The sequence below is a fragment of the Arvicanthis niloticus genome, chromosome 7 (assembly GCF_011762505.2).
Source record: "Arvicanthis niloticus isolate mArvNil1 chromosome 7, mArvNil1.pat.X, whole genome shotgun sequence".
NCBI lineage: Eukaryota > Metazoa > Chordata > Mammalia > Rodentia > Muridae > Arvicanthis > Arvicanthis niloticus.
Window position 1 is genome coordinate 35,575,914 of NC_047664.1, and position 21,286 is coordinate 35,597,199.

Here is a 21,286-nt window from a genome sequence, read left to right on the forward strand (position 1 = left end):
GTGGTGGTGCACACCTTTAAACTTGGGAGGCAGAGGCAGGTGGATCTCCATGAGTTCAACACCAGCCTGGTCTACATAGCCAGTTTCCAGGCCAGCCAGTGATATCCTGTCTCAAAAAAATAGCAATGTGTGTATGTTTGGAGTAGTGGGGTAATATAAGTAGCTCCATGAAGGGAGGCAGCCAGGACACAGCCCACTAAACGTTTACAGGAAGGAAGGAAACAACTGAGAGCTGAGAGCGGCTCAGCTGATGGTTAAGTGCATGTGCTAGTCTTCCAGAGGATCTGAGTTCCAGGTTAACCAGGGCTATGCAGAGGGCCAGGAGGCTAAAAACCAGAGGGCTGGCACAGTAGCTCACCGGGTAACATGTTTACCACACAAGTTTGACCCCTAGGACTCACTGTGAAGAGGAGCACTGACTCCCACAAGCTGCTCTCTGATCTCTATCTGTGTGCCAATGGCGTACTTACACCCTCCCACACACTCATAAACCCCCCACCCATATACCCCCCACATCCATATACTCCTCATACGCCCACTGACACTCACACACACACCCATATACCCCATGCACCCCCATGCACCCGCTCATACACACATACACCCCATACACGCATATACCCACACATGCATATACCCACATGTGCACACATGCACCCCAACCATGTATACCTCACACCCATACACCCCATACACACATGCATGTGCATGCACAGATACACAAAAAGGAAAAAAGAAAACGGGAGAGACACCCTGAGGAAAAATTCAGAGGCATAGCTGGACTTGTTGGCACACACCTATAGTCCCAGCCCCAGGAGGCTAAGGCAAGAAAACAAGAGTTCGAGGCTGGTCTGGGCTACATAGCCAGACCTTGTGTAAAAAACTAAAGACGGGTTTGATGAGGCCACAAGCCAAGGGCTGCCTATTTAGACTGCTGTAGCAACATGCCTTCACCCAGAAATTTACAATCAGCAGAACGTGATGCTCAGGTCTAGAGGCTGGGACATTTAGGACCCAGATACCATGTAAGGAAACTCTCCATGTAAGGAAAACTTGCCCCCATCCCCACAGATGGTGCCTTTTGGCAATAAGAACTGTTTCTTGGGCCTAAGTCCCAAAGTCCAGGCCTTCTATATATGTTATAATATGTTGCACCGGGGATTAGATTTCAATATTCAGAGAGAGACAGGTGCATTCAGACCCTGGTACCAGAGCAAGAACCACAGGAGCAGAGGAGGCAAGAAGTACATATGGGGCAGGAAAGATGGTTCAGTGGCCACACTAGTGCCTATAACTCTTGGCTCAAGGGATCCAAACCTGCTTCTGGCCTCCATGGGTACACACATACACACACACACACACACACACACACACACACACACACACACACACAATTAAAAAAAATAATAAAATAAAAGACTGGATGCTCTCTGGCCCTAACAGCCTCTCAGAACTTCTGTTTTAAGCCTGAGTGTGTGGTAACTTGTTATATTATCCTTAGGAAATTAGTGTCACATGTATAGATACACCTGTGTGAGGATGTGTGTATACACTCATGGATGTGTGCACTGTGTGAACATGTTTGTGGGGGTCGGGGGCCGATGTGAGGTCTTCCTCTGTAGCACTCCATGTTATTATTATTTTGAAAGTACTGAGGATCCAACCTAAGGCCTCATGCATGTAGGGCACCTGCCGCTGAGCTCCTAAGGCCTCATGCATGTAAGGCACATGCCACTGAGCTCGAGCACATGCCTGGTACATATGAGCAGTGGGGAGTTACATGCATGTGACATGGTAATGGCAATCTTACATAGTTTATATGGGACAAGTAAACTAAAGTGAGCTGGTCGCTCCTGCTTCATGGCATGTTCCTGAGTCCAGGTCTTTGTACCTGTGGCTCTTTTCTCAGGAATCACAGTCTCCTTGCTGTGGTTAATCTCTCTCAGTCTTCAGCTCTCAGCCTGGAAAGATCCTCTCTGTACCCCTTCCCCAAAGTCCTAGCACATGAATTAGGCAGGTCTTCCCCTTCCCCAAAGTCCTAGCACCTGAATTAGGCAAGTGACTCCCTTCCCAAAGCCCAGGCACCTGACTAAGGCAGGTCTTGCTGGTTGCTTTCTGCTGTATCCATCCCAGTTGGCCCTGAGCATGTGCTCCATTACAGTCATCTGCCTGGTTTCTCTCAGATCCTTCGATCTGCAGCTGATCACACCAGCTTTCTGCATTCACCACACAGCACCTGTGCCCATCTGGGCAGCGGTAGGATGAGTGAGGACAGACCCTGGTGCCAGGGATGATGCCCAAGGCCACAGAACTGCCATTGAGTCTCCTCGGATTCAAGCCCACCACATCCCACCCAGCAGCAAGATTTCCAAGCTGTCATTAATTCGGATCCCCACACACATGATTCTTACAGAGAAAGCCACTCGGATGGACAATCTGGCCCTTTGTGGAAACTGTGGGAGTCTTCCTGGCCATAGAAGCCAGCCTCACATCAGTGCTGTCTCAGAACCATGAGCTCAAGAAATTAAGGATTCTGCAGGCGTGCTCGGAATCTCTGGGCCCAGCAATTAATTCCTTGGAGATTAAAGGATTGTTGTGTTTCTGATACATTATTATGCGGAGTGGGCTTGCTGTGGATTTCAAAACTTGAACCAGAATTCTCATTAACTGGGACCTTTTATCTGTGTGCAATTTCTAGAAGAGATGGGTTAGGAAGTGAGCTGGTGCCTCCCCCAGCCACATTCCAGGGGTGTCCTGAGGCGCACCCAGCCGGCGTTCTCTTCTGAGGATGATATGGCCATTGGCCAGCTTCCTCTAGCTTTATAGGTGACAATCAGCTCGATCTGGCCTCCCCTTCTTCATGATGGGTCCATCTCTGTGATAGTGACCATCACTATGTAGAACAATGAGCCCCAAAGATGGCCTTTTGGAGCCACTGGGAACAGACTTGGATTTGTGTGAAGCCACCCAGGGGCTGGACCCAGTATGGCTGCATTCTATTGCCCACGGTGAACAGTCCCTGGCTTCTCCAGCATCAGCCCCCTCCAGAGATCCATCTGGGAGACACATAGGGGCTCCCTTGGCGTTTCCATCCTGGCTGCACTGACAGGATTTCAAGGGGAGCATCTCCTGAGCCCGCATCCAATGCTGGCTGGGCTACCTTGAAGTTACCTTGGAAGCTTCTGGCATTTTAGCAGCTCCTGTGCTTTGTCACCTGGGTTTAAATGCCCAGCACTGGTACATACAGCTGCTGCCTTACCCCAGCAAGGTCAGGCCTGTGCCCGCCAGCCCAAGTGGCTCCAAGGCCAAAAGCCAGGTGGCTGCTCTTCCAGCCCCTTGTATATCGTGGTTTTTCTGGAATTCTGCCATCTTCATCTAGAAACTTTGGAAACAGAACAGGACCTAGGTCAGGGTGCCAGGCATCGCTAAGAAAAGTATCCCCTGAGGGAGAGTGCCCCAGAGAATGCTGTCCCTAGGCTTCCTTCCTCTGGGCACCTATGATCTACCTCCCCTGAGCCTGCCACCCAAGAGCATCATGGTTCCCATAGCCCGATGTGGCCAATGCGGCTCTTAAGAAAGAGAACCAGCAAGGATGGATCCATGTGGGGAAACTAAGCCCTCGCTGCTTCCTGGCAGGAAAGTAAGAGAACAGCCAGGGGGTGCAGCACACACTCGCCTTGTGACTCAGTTCCACTACTGGAAGTGTACCCCCAAAACACTGAACATAGGACCTCATGGAAGTCAAGCATGCTGACTGCCGGAGCTCTGGATCGAAAGGTGTTTACACCACACCATGTTCATGGTACATACCTCATAATAGCCAAAACAAGAGGCAATCTCCATGTCCACGCACAGATGAATGGATAGCTGAGATATATCTCATAGCCACACCATGGTGGTCAGCCATAAAAAAAGAAAGAAATTCTCACTTATGCTACAACATGTGTGACCCACAGGGATGTTCTGCTGAGCAAAACAAGCCAGACACAAAATAAGTACTGTATGAGTTTGCACCCTGGACCCATAGTAATCTATGGACAGGGTCAGCAGCGTCTTAACGTGAATTCTATCGCCCTCATTTTGAAAAGGAGATGACCAAGACAAGGAAGCAAGAAGCCTAATGTGACCCAGCCACTGGCAGGGCCAGGATTCAACTGGAGGCCATTGACTTGGGGGCTGGCTGGCTCACTCTTCCTGAAATCCTGCTCAGAGCTGCTGCCAGGGCACAGCAAACAGGCTCCAGATGGCTGTTCCCCACTCACCAGGCTGGGCTCCACTTGAAACCCCCAGCCAGCTTCTAAATGTATCCCAGCCGGCTGAGCTGGGAATGTCTGGGGCTCCCCTGCTGGGGCGGTAGGGACAAAGGAGGCCCTGGCCACACAGTCTGGGACAGTCATAGGGGCTTGGAAGGGTTTGCTCCCAGCCCTGGCTTCATCTCTTCTGAGGCCCAGGCCTGCTCCTGCAGGTCCTGGAGCCTGGGTCTCACACAGGAGGCTTACTGTAATCCCTCCTGCAACACAGATGGAAGCTTCAGAATAGCACTTTTAAATATTTTTTCAATTTAGTTTTGATTGATTTATTTTTATTTCATGTGTATGGGTGTTCTCTCTCTCTCTCTCTCTCTCTCTCTCTCTCTCTCTCTCTCTCTCTCTGTGTGTGTGTGTGTGTACTGTGTGCATGCAGTGCCCACAGAGGCCACCAGGTTCCTCTGGACTAGAGTTATAGATGGTTGTGAGCCACCATGTGGGTGCTGGGAGTCAAACCCAGGTCCTCTGGAAGAGCAGCCAGGGCTCTTAATGGCTGGAGCACCTCTCTAGCCCCCTACATTTATGTATTGGATTTATTTATTTGTTTGGTTGTTGTTGTTGTTTCTCTGTGTAGCCCTTGCTATGCTGGAACTCGCTTTGTAGACCAGGCTGGCCTCAAACCTCAGATTCAGAGATCTGCCAGCCTCTGCCTCTGGAGTGCTGGGATTAAAGGCGTGTGCCAACACTGCCCAGCTACATTTAATGTTTTAAATTAACATGTAGAACAATGGGCTTCATCTGACACTTTCATACGTGTGTATCATTTATCTTGTATTAGCCTCTTGTTCCCTCTCCCCTGTCCCCTTCCTCCCCCAGACAGCCCCCTCCTTCTCTCCTGTCCTGTGTATTTCTAGCTGGACCTGCTGCACAGACCACATGTGGCATTTGTCTTTCAGGCTTAGTTCACTACTTGTGTTGATCCCAGGTCTTGTCCATTTTCCTGCAAGTGCCCTGACTTTGTTCCTTATTGAGTAAGAGACCTGTGTATCACAAGCTCCTCACTCACCCACAGGTGGGCTCCCAGGCTGGCCCCACATCCCAACTGCTCCGAGTGGAGTGGCGAGGAGGATAGACGCCCACGCCCACTGCTGCAGCTTCCATCAGGAACATGCCTGATGTTGTCTCTGGGTCATAGGAGGGCTCTGTCTTTACATTTCTGAGGACCCCCCTCATCGGTTTGCACACTCACTCCTGTTCCCTCCAGCCCTGTGCAGGGGCCCACAGTCACACCCATGCCTGTCCTCCATAGCACTTCCTGTTCATTCTCGTTGTTCTTAGTCTCCAGCTTCGGAGGCTGGAAGGCTGAAATCAGATAGGCAGGCAAGCTTGCTTCTTGAGTGTGGGAGAGCAACTATCCACTCTAATCTCCTGGTTTCTGCTGGTCCTGGACATCTTCTCCCTGTCTTCTTGATACTGTTCTACCCAGGCCTGTGACCCATGTTTAGGGACAATCATAAAGAAGCAAGGTCCCACTCCCACACTGGTTAGCCACACAGGCTCTGAAAGGAGCCACTTGCCCAACCTCACAGCACATCACTCCTGGTTAGTTTGAATCACCCCAACCCAAACCTGCTGACACCTCTCAGAATAGTGTCAGGTTTCCTGAACCCCCCCACACCCCCACACCCCCTCACCCCCACACCCCCCACACCCCTGTCACCCAGGGCCCCTCCCTCCACCTCATCAGCTCCGAGGAGGAAGAGAGTTCCCAGGGCTTCAGTGAGTTAAAGGCACTGCTTGTGTTTCCAGTGTGTGTGTGTGCAAGCATGCGTGCGTGTTCGTGTGCATGTACGTGTGTGCATGTGTGTGTGTGTGTGTGTGTGTGTGTGTGTGTGTGTGCCCCCAAGGGTCATGGAGGGGCATTTTACCTTTGAGAACTGTCTGGAGTTCTGACCACAGACCATCTTAATGGTATGATGGCTTACAGGAGCAGGAATGGATCCTGAGCCAGCCCAGTGGGGATTGTCATCCCAACATTTTGGAGGCAGAGGGAAGAGAATCAGTTCAAGGTTAGCCTGGGTAACATAGGAAATTCCAGGCCGACCTGGGCTGTGTAAGACTATTGTCAAAAACAGACAAACAGAGCTGGGATGGATCTCTGGAAATTCTGGAGACCAAAAACATGAAATTAGGAGTGACAGCTTTCCCTCTGAAAGCCATGAGGGAGAATTCTTCTGAGCTTCTAGAAGTTTCTTCTAGCTCCAAGTGTTCCTGCTCTGTGGTTTCATTCCGTAAACTCTTGCTCGACTCTTCTCAGGTCCCAGTCATCTAGGCCTTGCTATATAGCCCACTCCCGACTTTCTGCCTCAGCCTCCTTTGGGCTGGTTCACAGCTATGCACCGTCATGTCTGGCTTGTGTATCTCTTATAAGGACACACACAGTGTCATTACCCCATCTTCAAATCTTAGTTATATCTGTTAAGACCCTTTACCAGAATAAAGTCACAGTCACAGTGTCTTAGGGAGCTCTGTCCCACCCACCACACCTCCCCCACCCAAGCACCGTCATCCACTGGGCCACTGGGTGGGTCATCTTCCACTGGTTTCCAGACTTCCAACCCTGACAGACAGGACAACTGACTCACAGTGACTCCCAGGACCCCAAGAAACGGCCCAGACGCCCCTCCCAGACCCTCCCGGCCCAGTCTCCCATGCCCCACTTGTTTCACTTTCCACTTCTGCAAATGGAATCCATGTTGTAGCAGGTGCCAGCTGGATATTGTTTATGTGTTTGTTTGGTTTGCTTTATCCAGAGATGGTTTCTCTGTATGGTTCTGGCTGCCTTGGAACTCCTTCTGTAGACCAGGCTGGCCTCAAACTCAGAGATCAGCCTGCCTCTGCCTCCTGAGTGTTGGGATCCAGGGCATGTGGCACCACCGCTTCAATTTCTTTTTCTGGTTGAATTGTGTGACTAGTACCTGCTTTTCCCACAGTTTTGCTATGTTTGGGGTTTTTCCTATTTTGTGAGCCTGTATCTTGAGCATGCACCTGAGAGAGATGAGTCTATTTTTAATTTTAAAAAAGAAATGTTTTTAAAATCAATACAGGGGATCGAACCCTTGGGTTTATGCATGGTATCGCTGAACTACACCTTCAGTCTAAACTTAAATTCTTAATTATAGTGTAAGTCATATCACAAATAACAAATCAGAAATAAAATATTGGCACAGCCATAATGTCCGTGGGAACTTCGGGGCCCTCCCCCTCAGAGGTTCCTTCTTCACATTAACTGACAGAGTGTGAGGCAGCCACTAGCACAAAAACTGTGGCAACCCCTGCCCTGTGCAGAGGAGGCCTGGGTCTGATTCTGCGTGTGACTATGAAGGGTATCATTCAGCACAGATTAGAAATAGAACCAGCTTTGATTTCACAGAACAAACAGAAACCAGAAGAAGGAAACTTTTCACTGTTTTGGGCGGGGATGAAGGTCCTCAAGCCAAGCCCTGAGGCAGTTTTAAGGCAGGATGGATGGGTTGCTGGATATTCATTTTCTTGTATTTGTAAAAACTGCTCCAGTGACATTACATTGACATCATGTTTTACCAAGGTTTCAAGTAGCCGCTGAAGGATGACTGTGGAAGAAAAGTGATTTCGTGAAGGTCAGCAGAATGCAGCCAAGAGGGTGTCTTATTCCTGAGGACTTTCCTCAGAACAGGTTGGTCAGGAAGCAAGCTGGAGCAAGGGGGTGGGGGTGATTAGTCCTGAGGGGAGGAACAAGAAGGCCCAGAGAGCGCTGCACTGGGCCTATCATGCACAAGGCCCTGGGTTCAAGCCGAACCACCCAATAAAGGCTTCTCTCTGACACTGTGCCAGGTGTGGTGGCAGACACCGCCTCAGCTATCTGGAAGGCCTGGTCTACATAGTGATGTCTAGGCCAGCCAGGGCTACATAGTGAAGCCCTGTCATTCATATATACATATATATGTGTATACATATACATATACATATACATATACATATACATATACATATACATATACATATACATATATGTTAAAACCAACCAAACTGAGAAACCCAAAATTCTGCTCCATTCCTGATCTGAAAGAAAGCCCTCATCGAAAGATTTACTTTCTTAAGTCTCCTGCTGCATAAACACCCACTAAACTGTGTGCTTCGTTCCCAGAGAAATACTCTTTACAATTTTTTTTATGTGCTTAAAAGGGTTTTGTTTTGTTTCAGTGGTTTTTGTTTGTTTGACTTACATATATCTGTGTACCACATGCATGCAGTGCCCGCTAAGGCCAGAAGAGGGCAGAAGATTCCCCTGGAACTGGAGTTGGAAGTGGTTGTGCGCCCCCACGTGGGTGCTGGGAATCAAACCTCCCTCTGGGAGAGCAAGCACTGTTAGCAGCTGAGTCCCCTCTCCAGCCTCCAAGTTTCTGCTCTAAACAGACCTTTCCAGTACGGATTCTCCAGCATTTTAAAAGGAGCTCTGCTCATTCTAGAAAATCGTATTAAACAGGAAATCTCCCCATGTACAGGAAGCTCTCCTGTGTGCTGCCTGGCATGCAGGAGCCCTCGTCCCACTCCTTCACCAACAACAGAAATTGCTGATTAGTCAGAGGACACCTCCGGACTCTCTAAAGATGGTTGCTCTGTTCTCAAAGGCGTTTTCCAGGAATGGGTCAGCGGGTGGAGCAGAGCCGACGGCTAACGGTTCTGCCTGGGCATGAGCAAGCCAAGGCTCCACCTAGTGGCAGGGTTTGCTAATTGCAGGCAGAGAGCTCGCTTCCCAGCCTGGTTTGTGAGTGCCGCCGGTGTGGTCGTTTGTGTCTCTAGTTCCAGTGCTCTGGGAGTTGAGGCAGGATAGTGAGTTTCAGGCCAGCCTAGGCTACATGAGTTTTCCTTACTTTGGCTAGAAAATACTGACTGACCAGTAGATGTGCTTCAGAAAACTGGCTAGGACCTCAGACTCCTGCTCAGTGTTCTTCCCAACACTACCCACAAGGGCTGGCCTTTTTATGTGTGTTTCTCACGCTATACACTACATGCAACACACTTTGAGCTCCATGTGGGTAGTATTTCCTGAGCATCTTGCCCCTAGAGGAGACCTATGTGCCTTATTTAAACGTTCCTTGTAAACAAGTAAAAACCATTGAGGCACAGAGAGGGAAAGCACTTTGACACAGGCCACACAGGAAAAAAAAAAAAAAAAACCCCACAGGTAAAACAAAACCTTTCTCTTTAACCAAGAGGATCCCAGGCTGTCATTTATGCTGGTTCCTCCCTAGTTACAAGCTACCTTTCTTGCTGGAGCCATCCATGGCAGGTCAGCTGTGCCTGGGAACATTCCACCAGGACTGGCTACAAGCTGCTCAGATAAGTAACTAGATGTAGCCGGGCGGTGGTGGCGCACGCCTTTAATCCCAGCACTTGGGAGGCAGAGACAGGCGGATTTCTGAGTTTGAGGCCAGCCTGGTCTACAGAGTGAGTTCCAGGACAGCCAGGGCTATACAGAGAAACCCTGTCTCGAAAAAACAAACAAACAAAAAAAAGTAACGAGACGTTGCTGATGGGAAAGGGGGCAGGGATGGGCACAGTGCAGGGTCTTGGGGCTAAATCCAGGCTGAGACTGACCTGGCTACCTGCCCAGCTAGTACCTAGCCTGGCACAGCTACTATCAGCTAGCCTGTGACCCAGTATTCCCTGGCCTCCCTCTCCAGCACCAAATCCCTCCTCCCAGGGCTGTGATCAAGCAACCCTACCAGATAAGGGCTCCAGCCTGTACCTCGGAGGCCAACTGCCCTGCTTTGGCTCTCCTGTCTCCAATGTTCTATCCTCCTCTGGTCTTGATGCTCAGTCTTCATCTCTCTCCTGTGTCCTTCATGTCTGTCTCTCTGTCTCTGTCTCCATACTCCATCTGTCTCCTCACCTCTTCCCATGACTTCTACCCACTCTCTTCCTTTTCCTCCCTCCCTGGCTCTTGGGGACACGTCCTTTCTGTCGTCCACTGTCCCTCTCCTCCCTGCTTCCAAATAGGCGCTCTCTCTCTCTCTCTCTCTCTCTCTCTCTCACACACACACACACACACACACACGTATGTGCTTGTGCCAGCACAGGACTGCATCATGAGGCCAAGAAATAAAAGACATAATTAAAACACAAAATTGGCTGGTGAGATGGCTCAGTGGTTAAGAGCACTGACTGCTCTTCCGGAGGTCATGAGTTCAAATCCCAGCAACCACATGGTGGCTCACAACCATCTGTAATGAAATCTGATGCCTTCTTATGGGTGTCTGAAGATAGCTACAGTGTACTTACATATAATAAATAGATAAAAATTAAAAAAACATACACACACACACACAAAACAGTTTGGATTCAGTGGTGAGCTGAGGGGAGGAGATAGGAGCATGGCTGGAAGCTAGCTTGGAGTTGGAGTGCATGGCAGGACAGAAACAGAGTGACCTACCTCACAAGACAGAGGGCAAGGACTGACTCTGACCTCCACACATGCGCTGTGGCACACAGGCAACCATGGACATGTACTACACACACACACACACACACACACACACACACACACACACACGCCACACTCAGGGAGTCCTGCACTTTCCTTTTGAGTACTGGGTGGAAGCAGGACTTTGCCCTTGCTCTCTCCCAGCTACGCTCTCTGCCTCTGGTATTTGGGGACCAGGTCTCACTGTGTACCTGATCTTACACTCCTGATCTTGTGTCTCGAGCCTCCCAAGTCCTGAAGGTTTGGCTCAGGAGCATCTAAGCACCTGTGAGCAGGTCAGCACTCCGTGGGGAGTTAAGGCCGGATGCTGTCAGTACAAGCCACCTGCCTTTGACAGTAACATTGTTTTATCTGTAGAGATAGACGCAGTGGGGGTGATCCGCAGGTAGGGGGCTTGCTGTGCCTTGCTGAGGCAGGAGTTATGTTTGCTGACACTTGTCAGCATGGAATTGCCTAAACCAGCCCCACCAGACCTGCAGCACCATCTCCACTGTGTTAGTGCCCTGACTCCCTCACAGGGGATGAGAGATTTTGGGACCTTTGATCACAAGACCAGTGCCCCATCCAGAGCTGTGGCTAACCTCGTGCCTTGCATTTCACACCTCGGAGGCTGTGCTGCATAATTCCCAGCCCCTGCCCCCAAGAGAAAGCTGGCAGACCTTCCCAGGCCTGCCTCCAGGGTGGGATGTTTCCTGTCTGTACCTCTGCATCTTCTGCACTCTGCAGTAATCCCCTCGTGACTGACTCCCCCTCTGCGCATGTGCAGGTTGACCCTCCCTAGGAGCCGAGCCGGCAGTCCCTCGGTGCTCTCCAGCAATAACCTCTCTGCTCTCTGCTCACCTCTTCTGCTCACTCTCTGCTCACCTCTTCTTTTGTTGTGATGCTGGGGTAGAACCTGGGCCTCCTGCTGGCTGATTTTAAACTCAAAACAACCCTCCTGTTTCTACTTCCCAGGGTCGGGAAACAAAGACCTATGCCCCCTTACCAGCTTTACCTTTTGGTCTAGACAGTCTTGCTAAATTTCTGCCTCTGCTTCCAAAGCAGCTGGGATTACAGGAGGGTGGCATCATGCTAGGCACTCCTTGATCTTTTTCATGGTGATATAGTATTCCCAGAGAGTGCCCCAGTTGCCAGCCTCTTGGGTTGGGCATTTGGGATGTCCCCAGACTTCTGTTGCTACAGCCAGTTCCTTGTCTTCTTTGCAAATCCAGCTGTGAGAAACTTCTCTCTGTGAAATGGCTGGGTCGTGGGTGTGCAGGTAACATCTTTAGTATGCATTGATATGCTCCAAAAGGAACACCCACGAAGGTGACTTGTCCCCAAATCCTTGCCATCACTCTTTTAAAAAATAACTAAGACCCTGGCATCAGTTTTGCAAGAATCTATCTGCCTGTGGCTCCCATTTCTGTGGTTGTTGGAGGTGGGGTCCCGCTGTGCAGCCTGCTTTCTTCGTTGCTTCTAGACCTCCCCAGTTTGTCCTACTGTCTTCCTTCTGCATAAATTTGAATTCCTCCTCATTCTGAAATCACCATCTGCTCACAACTTCAGTCTGTGTGTCTGTTGCATCATCAATCAAATATTATTGGTTGACAGGAGCTTTTTACATGTGGAGAAGAAGATTTATTTATTTATTATTTTGACAGCATCTCATCTGTAAACCTGATTGCTCTGGTACCCTCAGAGATCCATCTGCCTCTTCCTATCCCTTTAGAGGGATCCCAGAAACTGGAAGGTCAGAGACAAGGTGAGAAGTCACAGAGACCAAGGCCTTGACCACAGGGTGCAGGCCAACTACACCAGACCAGAGGACACTAGAGAAAGAACTCAGAGCCAGCCCCGCCCGCTGGAGAGGAGGGGGAGAGACAAGGTCTGGACACCGCCCATTCAGCTGTCCCTCTGCCTCAGCCTCCCTAGGTCAAGCCCTGGGCTAGGATCCATGTCTCTTGTGGCTTGTCTACCTAAGTGACCCCTTGAGATGACACGGACCAGCCCCAGGTAGCCAGAGCCACTGCCAGAGAGGGGCAGACTCCTACCCAGGGAGTCTGGGAGGGGTCAAGGGAAGCCAAAAGCTGTATAGTGCAGACAGATGAGCGAACACCCTGGCCCTGCCTCCCAGGCTTCCCATGAGAGCTGACACCAACAATCTGGGGTCCTCTCTTCCTGTGTGTCTGTCTCTTTTCCTGTTCCCCGCTTCCTTTCTGCATATTTCTGGCTGTTTCATTGCCATCTCTGCTCTCTGGCTTTCTTCCTTTTCTCCCTTTTTTCCCAGTGTGTATATAGGGACTGAGGTGGCGTCTCATGTAGCCCAGGCTAACCTTGAACCCTTGATCCTCCCACCTCCATCTCCCAAGTGAGAGTTACACTCTCCTCTTCCTCTTCCTCCTCCCAGTCTCCCTGTTACTTCCTGCTACTTCCAGTGATGAGAACCATCATTCATGCCCACCTACCCCTCCCCCCTGGGGAGGGTGGGGTGAAGGCCTCAGGGCCCCAAAGTGCCACTTAGGACCAGCATGGCAACCAGCAGTTCAGGGCCGTCTGCTATTAGCATCGCCTCATCTGCCCTTTGCTCTCCCATATCCAGCTAACTTCGGGGAGCCATGGCCTCCATTTGAGCTGCATCCAGCAGGAGGGGTCCTGACCTCATTGGACCTTTCCACACTGCAGAACACATTTCTAGGCCCCTGCTCAGCCTCTGACTAACCCTGCCAGCATCAACTTGGGATTTAAACCAGATGGAATCTCAGTTAATGCCCCTTCGTCCCAACTTTAAATATCATTAAATATATCAGTACTCATTTGATTAATTACTATTATTACAAATACGTGCTCATGTCGCAGTATGGGCACACAAAAAGCTCCTCTCTGCTCAAAAAAATTACATAATGAGACCTCCTTAGTCCACTCTCGCAGGCAGAGTCAGGTAAAAAGAGAAACAGAGTGAAGAACCCCAGGGAGGCAGGGAGGCAGGGAGGCAGGGAGGCAGGGAGGCAGGGAGGCAGGGAGGCAGGGAGGCAGGGAGGCAGGGAGGCAGGGAGGCAGGGAGGCAGGGAGGCAGGGAGGCAGGGAGGCAGGGAGGAAGACCTATGGAGGACTCAAGCCAGACAGAAAGACACGGGCAGGGTGTGTGTGTGTGTTGGGGGGGAGAGATTGTTAAGAAGACCTCTCCTAAATCCATCCCTTCATAGTTAAGAAAAATCAGTCACAAGAAGTTCCAAGTCCTGTTACCCCCATCTTCCAGATGGAGAAACTGAGGCTGGAAAAGGCTCTGTAGATGACCGAGAGCCCCCACCTCCCATCTTGGTGCCCTATCGCACAAGGATTTCTTGTGACTTTTATTTTCTCACCCCAGAAGCCCCAGGCTGCTTCTCTGGAGGAGTCCAGAGGAGGGTGGGAAGCCTCCTCAGTTCTGATTTATGATTTCCTGACAGTTTCCTTCCCCTGCCTGCCAGTCTCCGCTGGGTAAGAGCAGCTAGCTCACTGAGCACAAATGATGGGCAGGGCAGCGGGTGGGCTCCTCTGCCCACCCCAGGACACAGCCAGCCCTCCCTGACCAAAGGTGTGAGCTGGCACTTCCCCCAGCCTGGGGGGGTCTAGAAGGCACTTTATCTGAGTAGCCTTTGATGATAGAACGCCTGGGGCTATGGGCATGGGTCAGATCAGCCAGGGCTGAGTCTTGACCTGTTGCTGGGGACAGGCACTTCAGGCATCCTGAGCTAGGAGGCTGTCTCATGGGACACACTGGGAGGAGGGCAGTCCCGAGCTGAGGTCCAGATGGAGTTCCCAGGGGAAAGAGGCCATGCCCCAGGTTTGTTTGGGACAAAAGCATTTCCTGTTTGGACAAGGCTGGGTGGGTGGCTGTTCCCCACACTCCACGGCCAGCTCTAAGAGGTTCCTGTGTGTGTGTCTCTTGTGGTCCCTCAGTGTGTGGACCCAGCTCCCTGCCTGTCCACGTGTGCTCTGTCCTCTTCAGCCTCCAGATGGAAGCCCAAGTTTGTGCCAAGTTCCCTCACCCCAAGGAACCCTCCTGTGGGACTTGACTAGAGGAGAGAATACTCTCTGATTGGTAGCACGGGGCTACCTACCACTGTCCAGCAGCCCAGAGCCTCACACCTGGGGCAAACTGCTGCCTCCCTGGTGGCAGAGTCTAGCCTGCGGTCAGCCTGGAGGGCTGGGGGACAGAAAAAGCTACTGTCAAAGCTGTCAGTTGTGTTCTGGTTTTGGCAAGCAAGGAGACCAGGTTCCTGGGGGGGAGCTCCAGCCACAGGGACAAGCCCTAAAACTCTCTCAAGACAGTGATGGCTCTCCCCCCAGCTCAGTGGATATAGAAAGCTCCAGTAAACTCAAAGCCCATCCCTGAGACACATCCTGCCTTTCTGAACCTCTGGAGTGAGAGCCCACTGTTCACCAACACATCACTTTCTGACCCCTAAGACCACCTCAGGGAAATGGAGGCTGTCTCACCTTTGCAGAAGAGGGGAAGGGCCCTGTCTCTGGTCACACAGCTCTCAGCAGGCACAGAACAGCCTGGTTGTGTTATAAATCAATATTCCAGACTGTGGGTTTCCAGCCTCTTCAGTCAGGCTCTTCACCGTGGAAAAATAATGATAAGAGCTTTTTCTGAAAGGGAAAGTGGTCATCTAGAGCTGCAGGGAATGTCTGTGCATGTGGTGATCCTGTAAGGAATCTGGGCTTCCTAACTTCAGGCGTGTTGCGGGTGTACAGCTAACAGAGGTGCTGGCCTTCCTCCTGGCTGATTGCATGCACTGCAGCATGCTCTGTGCAGTGCCCCTGGGGTCATGGAGTTCCTGGGGTCTCACACAGACCTGGGGCCATCAGTAGAATGAGCATTTAAGGGCAGACTCAAGATGGCTGATCTGCCTGGAGAAAAACAGGGCTAAGTTTGGAGGTATAGGCCAGGTCATAGGTTCATTTCCCAATACTGTACAAAACAAGACAAAAAACCCCAAGGCATAGCCAGGGAGTCAAGGGACTGATTGATTTAGTGTCAAAAGACAGCACACATCAAGTGCCAACAATCTCAGTGAGGGAAGGCAGGCACCGCTATGGGGCCAAGTTAGGCCCGTGGCCATGCCCTTGGAAGGAGTTGGGCGATTTGGAGCCATGATCGTCCGGGACATTATAAGTCTGCCCAAAGACCTACAAGGACCAAACAAGAAGCTGAGGCTCTGACACAGGGAGGACTTGCATAAGCCAGAGTGGGCAGAACAGTCAAGAGGCAGGGTTCAAACAGCACCTACTACCTGGCCTCTTGGAGACAGGGCTGGGGTCTGTCTTCCTCTACAAAGGACTCTGGGTATGCCCTAGGCCTGACTCTAGCCAGGACTTGCTCCTACCCATGGGTCCAAGATAAGCAATCCCCAGGAATCAGACTGTTTTTGTTTCCTCACAGAGATGGGCAAGCAACCACATGAATGGCCCCCTAGCACAGCTGAGCTGGGCCCCAAAGATTCCCTGGCCTAGGCTGCTCACTCCTGGGCAAATAGTAGACACTCTTCCGTGACCTCCCTTAATGATGCCTCTGCTCTGGGGTAGCACTCATTATTATCAAAAATACTTACTAGAGCTGGGCACAGTGTCGAACCAGCACTCACGAGGCAGAGGCAGACAGATAGCCATCTGTGCGGTGAAAACTAGCCTGATATACATCATGAGTTCCAGACCAAGCCAGGACTATCTAGAGAGAGCTCAACTAAAGAAAGAAAGACAACCAATCATACTACATATTCACACATACATCATAACATGCACATATTACACAAATGTGATATGCATGCACACAAGCATCTCATACACGCATAATCACGCTCGCCACACAAACACATACATTGTTCATTCAAATATGACGGACATAAGCAAATACTGCCCACGCTCACAGACACATCGTGTACACGCAGAGCCAGTACACACATGTATACAGCGCCATGCATGCACGCATACTCCATGCACACTCATAGTCTATCACGCATAGCCCTGCATAGGCGAACTCCTCACACCTGCTTTGCCTCGTGGAACATGTTTGAGTCCTACTCAGGCCCTCGGTTCTCAGTCAGTCCTTACCTTAGGGAATGGGAAACTGAGGCCCATACCAAAATGCTGTCTACACTTGTGTGTAAGAGGCCCAAACATTGAGATGAGGGGATTGTGGGTCTAGGGTGCTCTGAGCCTTAGTGTCTTCCTGTAAAACAGGTATAAGGGTGCCTGGTCACTGCACTTAGGGGACGCCCGAGGAGTACCTGGGCCTCGGGTTTCTCATCCGTAAAATGGGCAACTTGGCCAGCCCAGCAGGGAGTGATGAAAGCTCCAACCAGGGCAGGATGTAGGGGGTGAGATGCCTGGGACAATGGCACAGCTCGCGCAGGAAGCTTGTGTTGGGTCGATGGGAGGATCCCGTGTGTTTCGGGAGCCCGGTTCCACAAAGATGTCAGAGTGTGTGCTTGCAGAGGCGATCGCTCAAGAGTGGTGGGTTCGTGTCCTGGCAGCGTTGCGGGGGGTGAGGGGGCGGGAGCGGCCAGGGCCTCAGTTTCCCAGTCTGCGGTTCAGGTGGGCACCTGGAGGGCGTCCTGGCGGGGGCGCGGACGGCTTCCGGGTTGGCGGGGGCGGGGGGCGAGGGGCGGGCGAAGCCGAGCGCCCCCGCCCTGCTCCGCCCGGAACCGGCTCTGCGCGCCCGCGGCTGCGGCGGGGACGACAGCATGGGCGGCCCGCGGGCCTGGACGCTGCTCTGCCTCGGGCTCCTGCTCCCGGGAGGCGGCGCCGCGTGGAGCGTCCCGGGCGCCCGGTTCTCGGGTCGCAGGTAAGTCTCCCCTAGCTCTGTGCAATCCCAGCACTGGGGTGAGGAAACCGGACCCCTGCTCCGTGCAACCCCGAGACTGGGACAGGGACCTGACCCCAGCTCCGTACGATCCCGCGATTGGGACAGAGACCCGATCCCAGCTCCGTGCAACCCTGGGACTGGGACAGAGACCCTACCCCAGCTTCGTGCAACCCCGCAACTGGGACAGAGACCGGACCTCAGCTCCGTGCAACCCTGGGACTGGGAGTGGGAACTAGACCCCAGCTCCATGCAATCCCGGGACTGGAGCAGGGACATCGGAGGCAGTCCGGGACTGGAGCAGGGGCTCCATCTCTCATCTCTATACCACAACCAGTAGGAGCCGGGACTTGGCATGCCGTGCTCTGGAGAGAGCCGGCTCACCTACCTCTGTGTGAAAGAACAGACAACCTCCCCTACTCCTGAGACCCATGAGGCCCCAGAAGGTGGACCCATGGAATGTAACAGAGCCCCCCAGGACTTCTATGAGTCTGTCCCAAGCCCCACTCTCCTTCATGTACATGTAAAATGTCAGGGTCACCCCTTAGGCAGCCCTTCAGAATTCCTCTCCCTTTTCCCCGTTACTGCCTTTTTTTAATGTCCCGGCTATTTATTTCGCTCAGAGGAAGGACTGGGGTGGAGTCTGCACAGTGGGTCAGTGTCAGAGGCCCCCTGGGACCTGGCATTTGGCTGGACCTCCCAACAGCATATGACTCTCTCCGGCTTTTGTGGAGTATTTCCCAGGATCGGGTGCTGTGGAGCCCTTTCTAGACAGTGCCCTTCAGGACTGAAGGATGTAGGGAAACTTGTCCCCATTCAATAGAGGGGCATACTGAGACAAATGATGGCTCATGGTGGGTATTCATGGAAGAAGTGGGATTCAGCTCTCCCTTTCTGGTCTTGATGGCAGAGTCTGAACCTGCCCTGGCCCCTGCTCTGCGTGCAGCCTCTGCCCCTGTCTCCAGGACAGACAATGTGGACTAGCCAGGCCTCTTAGGCCTTTCAGTCCATTCAAAGGCCAGTGAGGGCCCCACCCCCCTGCGGCCTCACTTCTTTCTTTTTTAGAAGTTTCCCTTTCTCAGTGGTCAGAGGCCAGCAATCCCCCTGGGAGCTAGCAGAAGCAGGTGACGGTCTAGGGGTAGAAGTGGCTGAGGCAGCAGAGGCCAGAGGAGCAGTTAGCTGTCTGAGATGGGGACAGCCGTGTGGCAGATGCCACAGCACCCCTACAGTGTGCCAACCACAGCTGGTGTGGGTTGGCACTTTTCCTGCATCCATTGCTTCTAGAACCTTCCCAGCTGCCATCCACGGCTCCTTCTCTCATGCTGACTGTTTTATAGAGAAAGAAACAAAGGCTCAGAATAGGGGATTACCTGTCCCACTTCATAGAATAAGCCCCTACATAAGAGGGATTAGGAATTTGGGTTTCCCGGGGTCAGACTTGGGGTGATGGGTGAGATACCCGTCTCTAGGCAGCCCAAGACCACTCCGTGTCCCCGGATTCCTGTGTGGGGACTTTGCCTGTGGGCTGGTATCTGGGTCTGTCCCTCTTTATGGACTGCTGTCCCAGCAGTCTGTGTCACAAAGCCCTTCTTCAGCAGTCCACTCATACCCATTTTTATAGACACAGAGACTCGTGGCCATGAGCCTCAGTTTCTCTTTTGCTTACCCTGTATCTGAAGGTCTGTTCTGAGAGTGAAGACCAACACAGGTCACGCACACAGAGCCATACTGTTCCCACCTTAAAGTAGGGTAGGGGCCCAAAACTAGAGTTGTCTGTGGTCCTTGGCTGTCAGGACCTCCCCTCATGGCCCTGTCCCAGCATCTTGGAGACAGCATGGGGATGTTGCACCCGTCAGCCCTCCCTCCACTCCCAGCCAGGCGCCCCGGGCACCCCTTGGCAGCTGAGGGACTGAAGGCAGAAAAGAGGCTTTGTGCCTGAGGAGGGGGAGGCCCGGGAAGGCATCCAAGGGGCCACCCCAACCCCAGGAATGTGGTGAGGCTTTGAGCCCCTACATCTAGGGTGCCCAGGGGCTGTGCAGAGCCACCTTGGATCACTTGGCCACTACTGTCCCTGTAGTAGAACCGCTTCCTGCCCCTGTGACATCCCTCCCCGCCTCAATCCTGTTTCTTTGAATGGTCCAGCATTCACAAATCCCAGCCCTATGCCCACATGGCTAACCACAGACAGGTGCCTCCCCTCAGACCCTCAGTTTCCCGCTGTGTAAAACTCATGGAACCTCGTGAAGATATGATGCTGGTGTCCTAGGTCTCTAGGGAAGACCCTGTCCCCGTCCAGCTGGGCTGTCATCTGCCATGGCTGACTGTGGCACCCAGGCCAGGAAGAATGGATGGTCGGAGGGAGCTGCACACTTTGCGTGGAAGCCAGTCTGCTCTCCCCATTTGCAGATGGGCAGAGCAAGGTCAGAGCCAGTCAAGGCCATGTTCAGGGGAACTGTCCCAGGACTGGAGCCACATCCTGGTGCGGTCCGGGTTCTGGCTCTCGGCATCCCACCCCCACCTCAGCCTCAGTTCTTTGCTCTCCTTTTTATAATGGCCCTTGGCCCCTGGCCCGCTTGGCTGCCTCCTGCAATTAGTTCCTATCACTGTTCCGGATCGCAGCCCTGGGCCCTGTGGAGACAAAGTCCCCTGGGCCCCTCGCTGCGGGGAGGGGAGGGCGGTGTGTAGGTCCACTAGAGAGGGTGGCTGGTGCCAGGCTGAGCTGGTCTGGCCTGTTTTTTCCCCTCTCAGTGGCCTCTGGAGGCTCTGGGGGTGCTGAGTGGGCCGAGGTGGGGGACCAGGGAGGGTTGTGTTGTCTCCTCCCTGCCCTGACCAGGCCCTACCTCCCAGCTCGACCTCACCTGGCTCTCAGGTACCTTATCACTGACCACATCTCAGGGAAGGAAGACCTCAGGGATGGTAGGGGTGTTGCTCTGAAAATCTTGGGTCTTGACTTCTCTGCCCAGCCCACCGTGTTCAGTCATGCAGTCAATTAATAAACACCCTGAGCAGGCCCAGGCTGACTTCTGTACAGACTTGGTCCTTGGTTTGCCCTCTTCCCCACACTCATGGGAGAGAATATGGCTCAGAGCTACTGTACCTGTGTGGACCTTGAGGTTAAGACTCAAAGGAGGAATAGGAATTGCCAGAATGAGGGGGTGGAGCTCTGAAAATAGATTCTGAAGATCAAAGTGGGAGGAGGGGCAGTATGGCCTCATGAGAGCTCAAGAGGTGTGAGCAGTGTGAAGGACGGAAGGGGCTGGGGACAATTCGGGGCTGTGGTAGACTGAATTCCATGGCCAGCAGTGACCACCCGTGATAGATAGATGAAAAAAAAAAAAAAAAAAAAAAAAAAAAAAAAAAAAAAAAAAAAAAAAAAGCACTTGCAGGGACCACTGAGATGGCTCAGCAGGTGCTTGCCACCAAACCTGACAAACTGAGTTCAATCCCCAGGACCCACATTAAAAAGAACAAACTGACTTCCACAAGTTGGCCTCTGACCTCCATGCACATATTTAGGCATGTGCGAGTGTGTGTGTTCACACACACACATACATGTAACATGCACACACACAAATGCATATACCCACATGCATACACATAAATACATACATACACAAATGCACATGCAAACACATAGACATATATGCACACTCATCCATAGTGATGCATACATTCATATGCACA

The 21,286-nt window shown here is 52.1% G+C and overlaps 1 protein-coding gene across 4 annotated transcripts in view; it reads left to right on the forward strand.

Annotated features, from left to right (window-relative positions):
- Nucleotides 1–17,458: 17,458 nt before the first annotated feature.
- Emid1 (EMI domain containing 1) overlaps nucleotides 17,459–21,286 on the forward strand; it is a 48,251-nt gene continuing 44,423 nt past the window's right edge. For all 4 annotated transcript variants that reach the window (XR_013111774.1, XM_034508753.2, XM_034508756.2 and 1 more), the window contains exon 1: nucleotides 17,459–17,584. Coding sequence is in view for 3 of the 4 variants with exons in the window: in XM_034508753.2 (XP_034364644.1) it covers nucleotides 17,484–17,584 (101 nt within the window). In the remaining variant the exon portion in view is untranslated. The remainder of the gene's footprint in view (nucleotides 17,585–21,286) is intronic.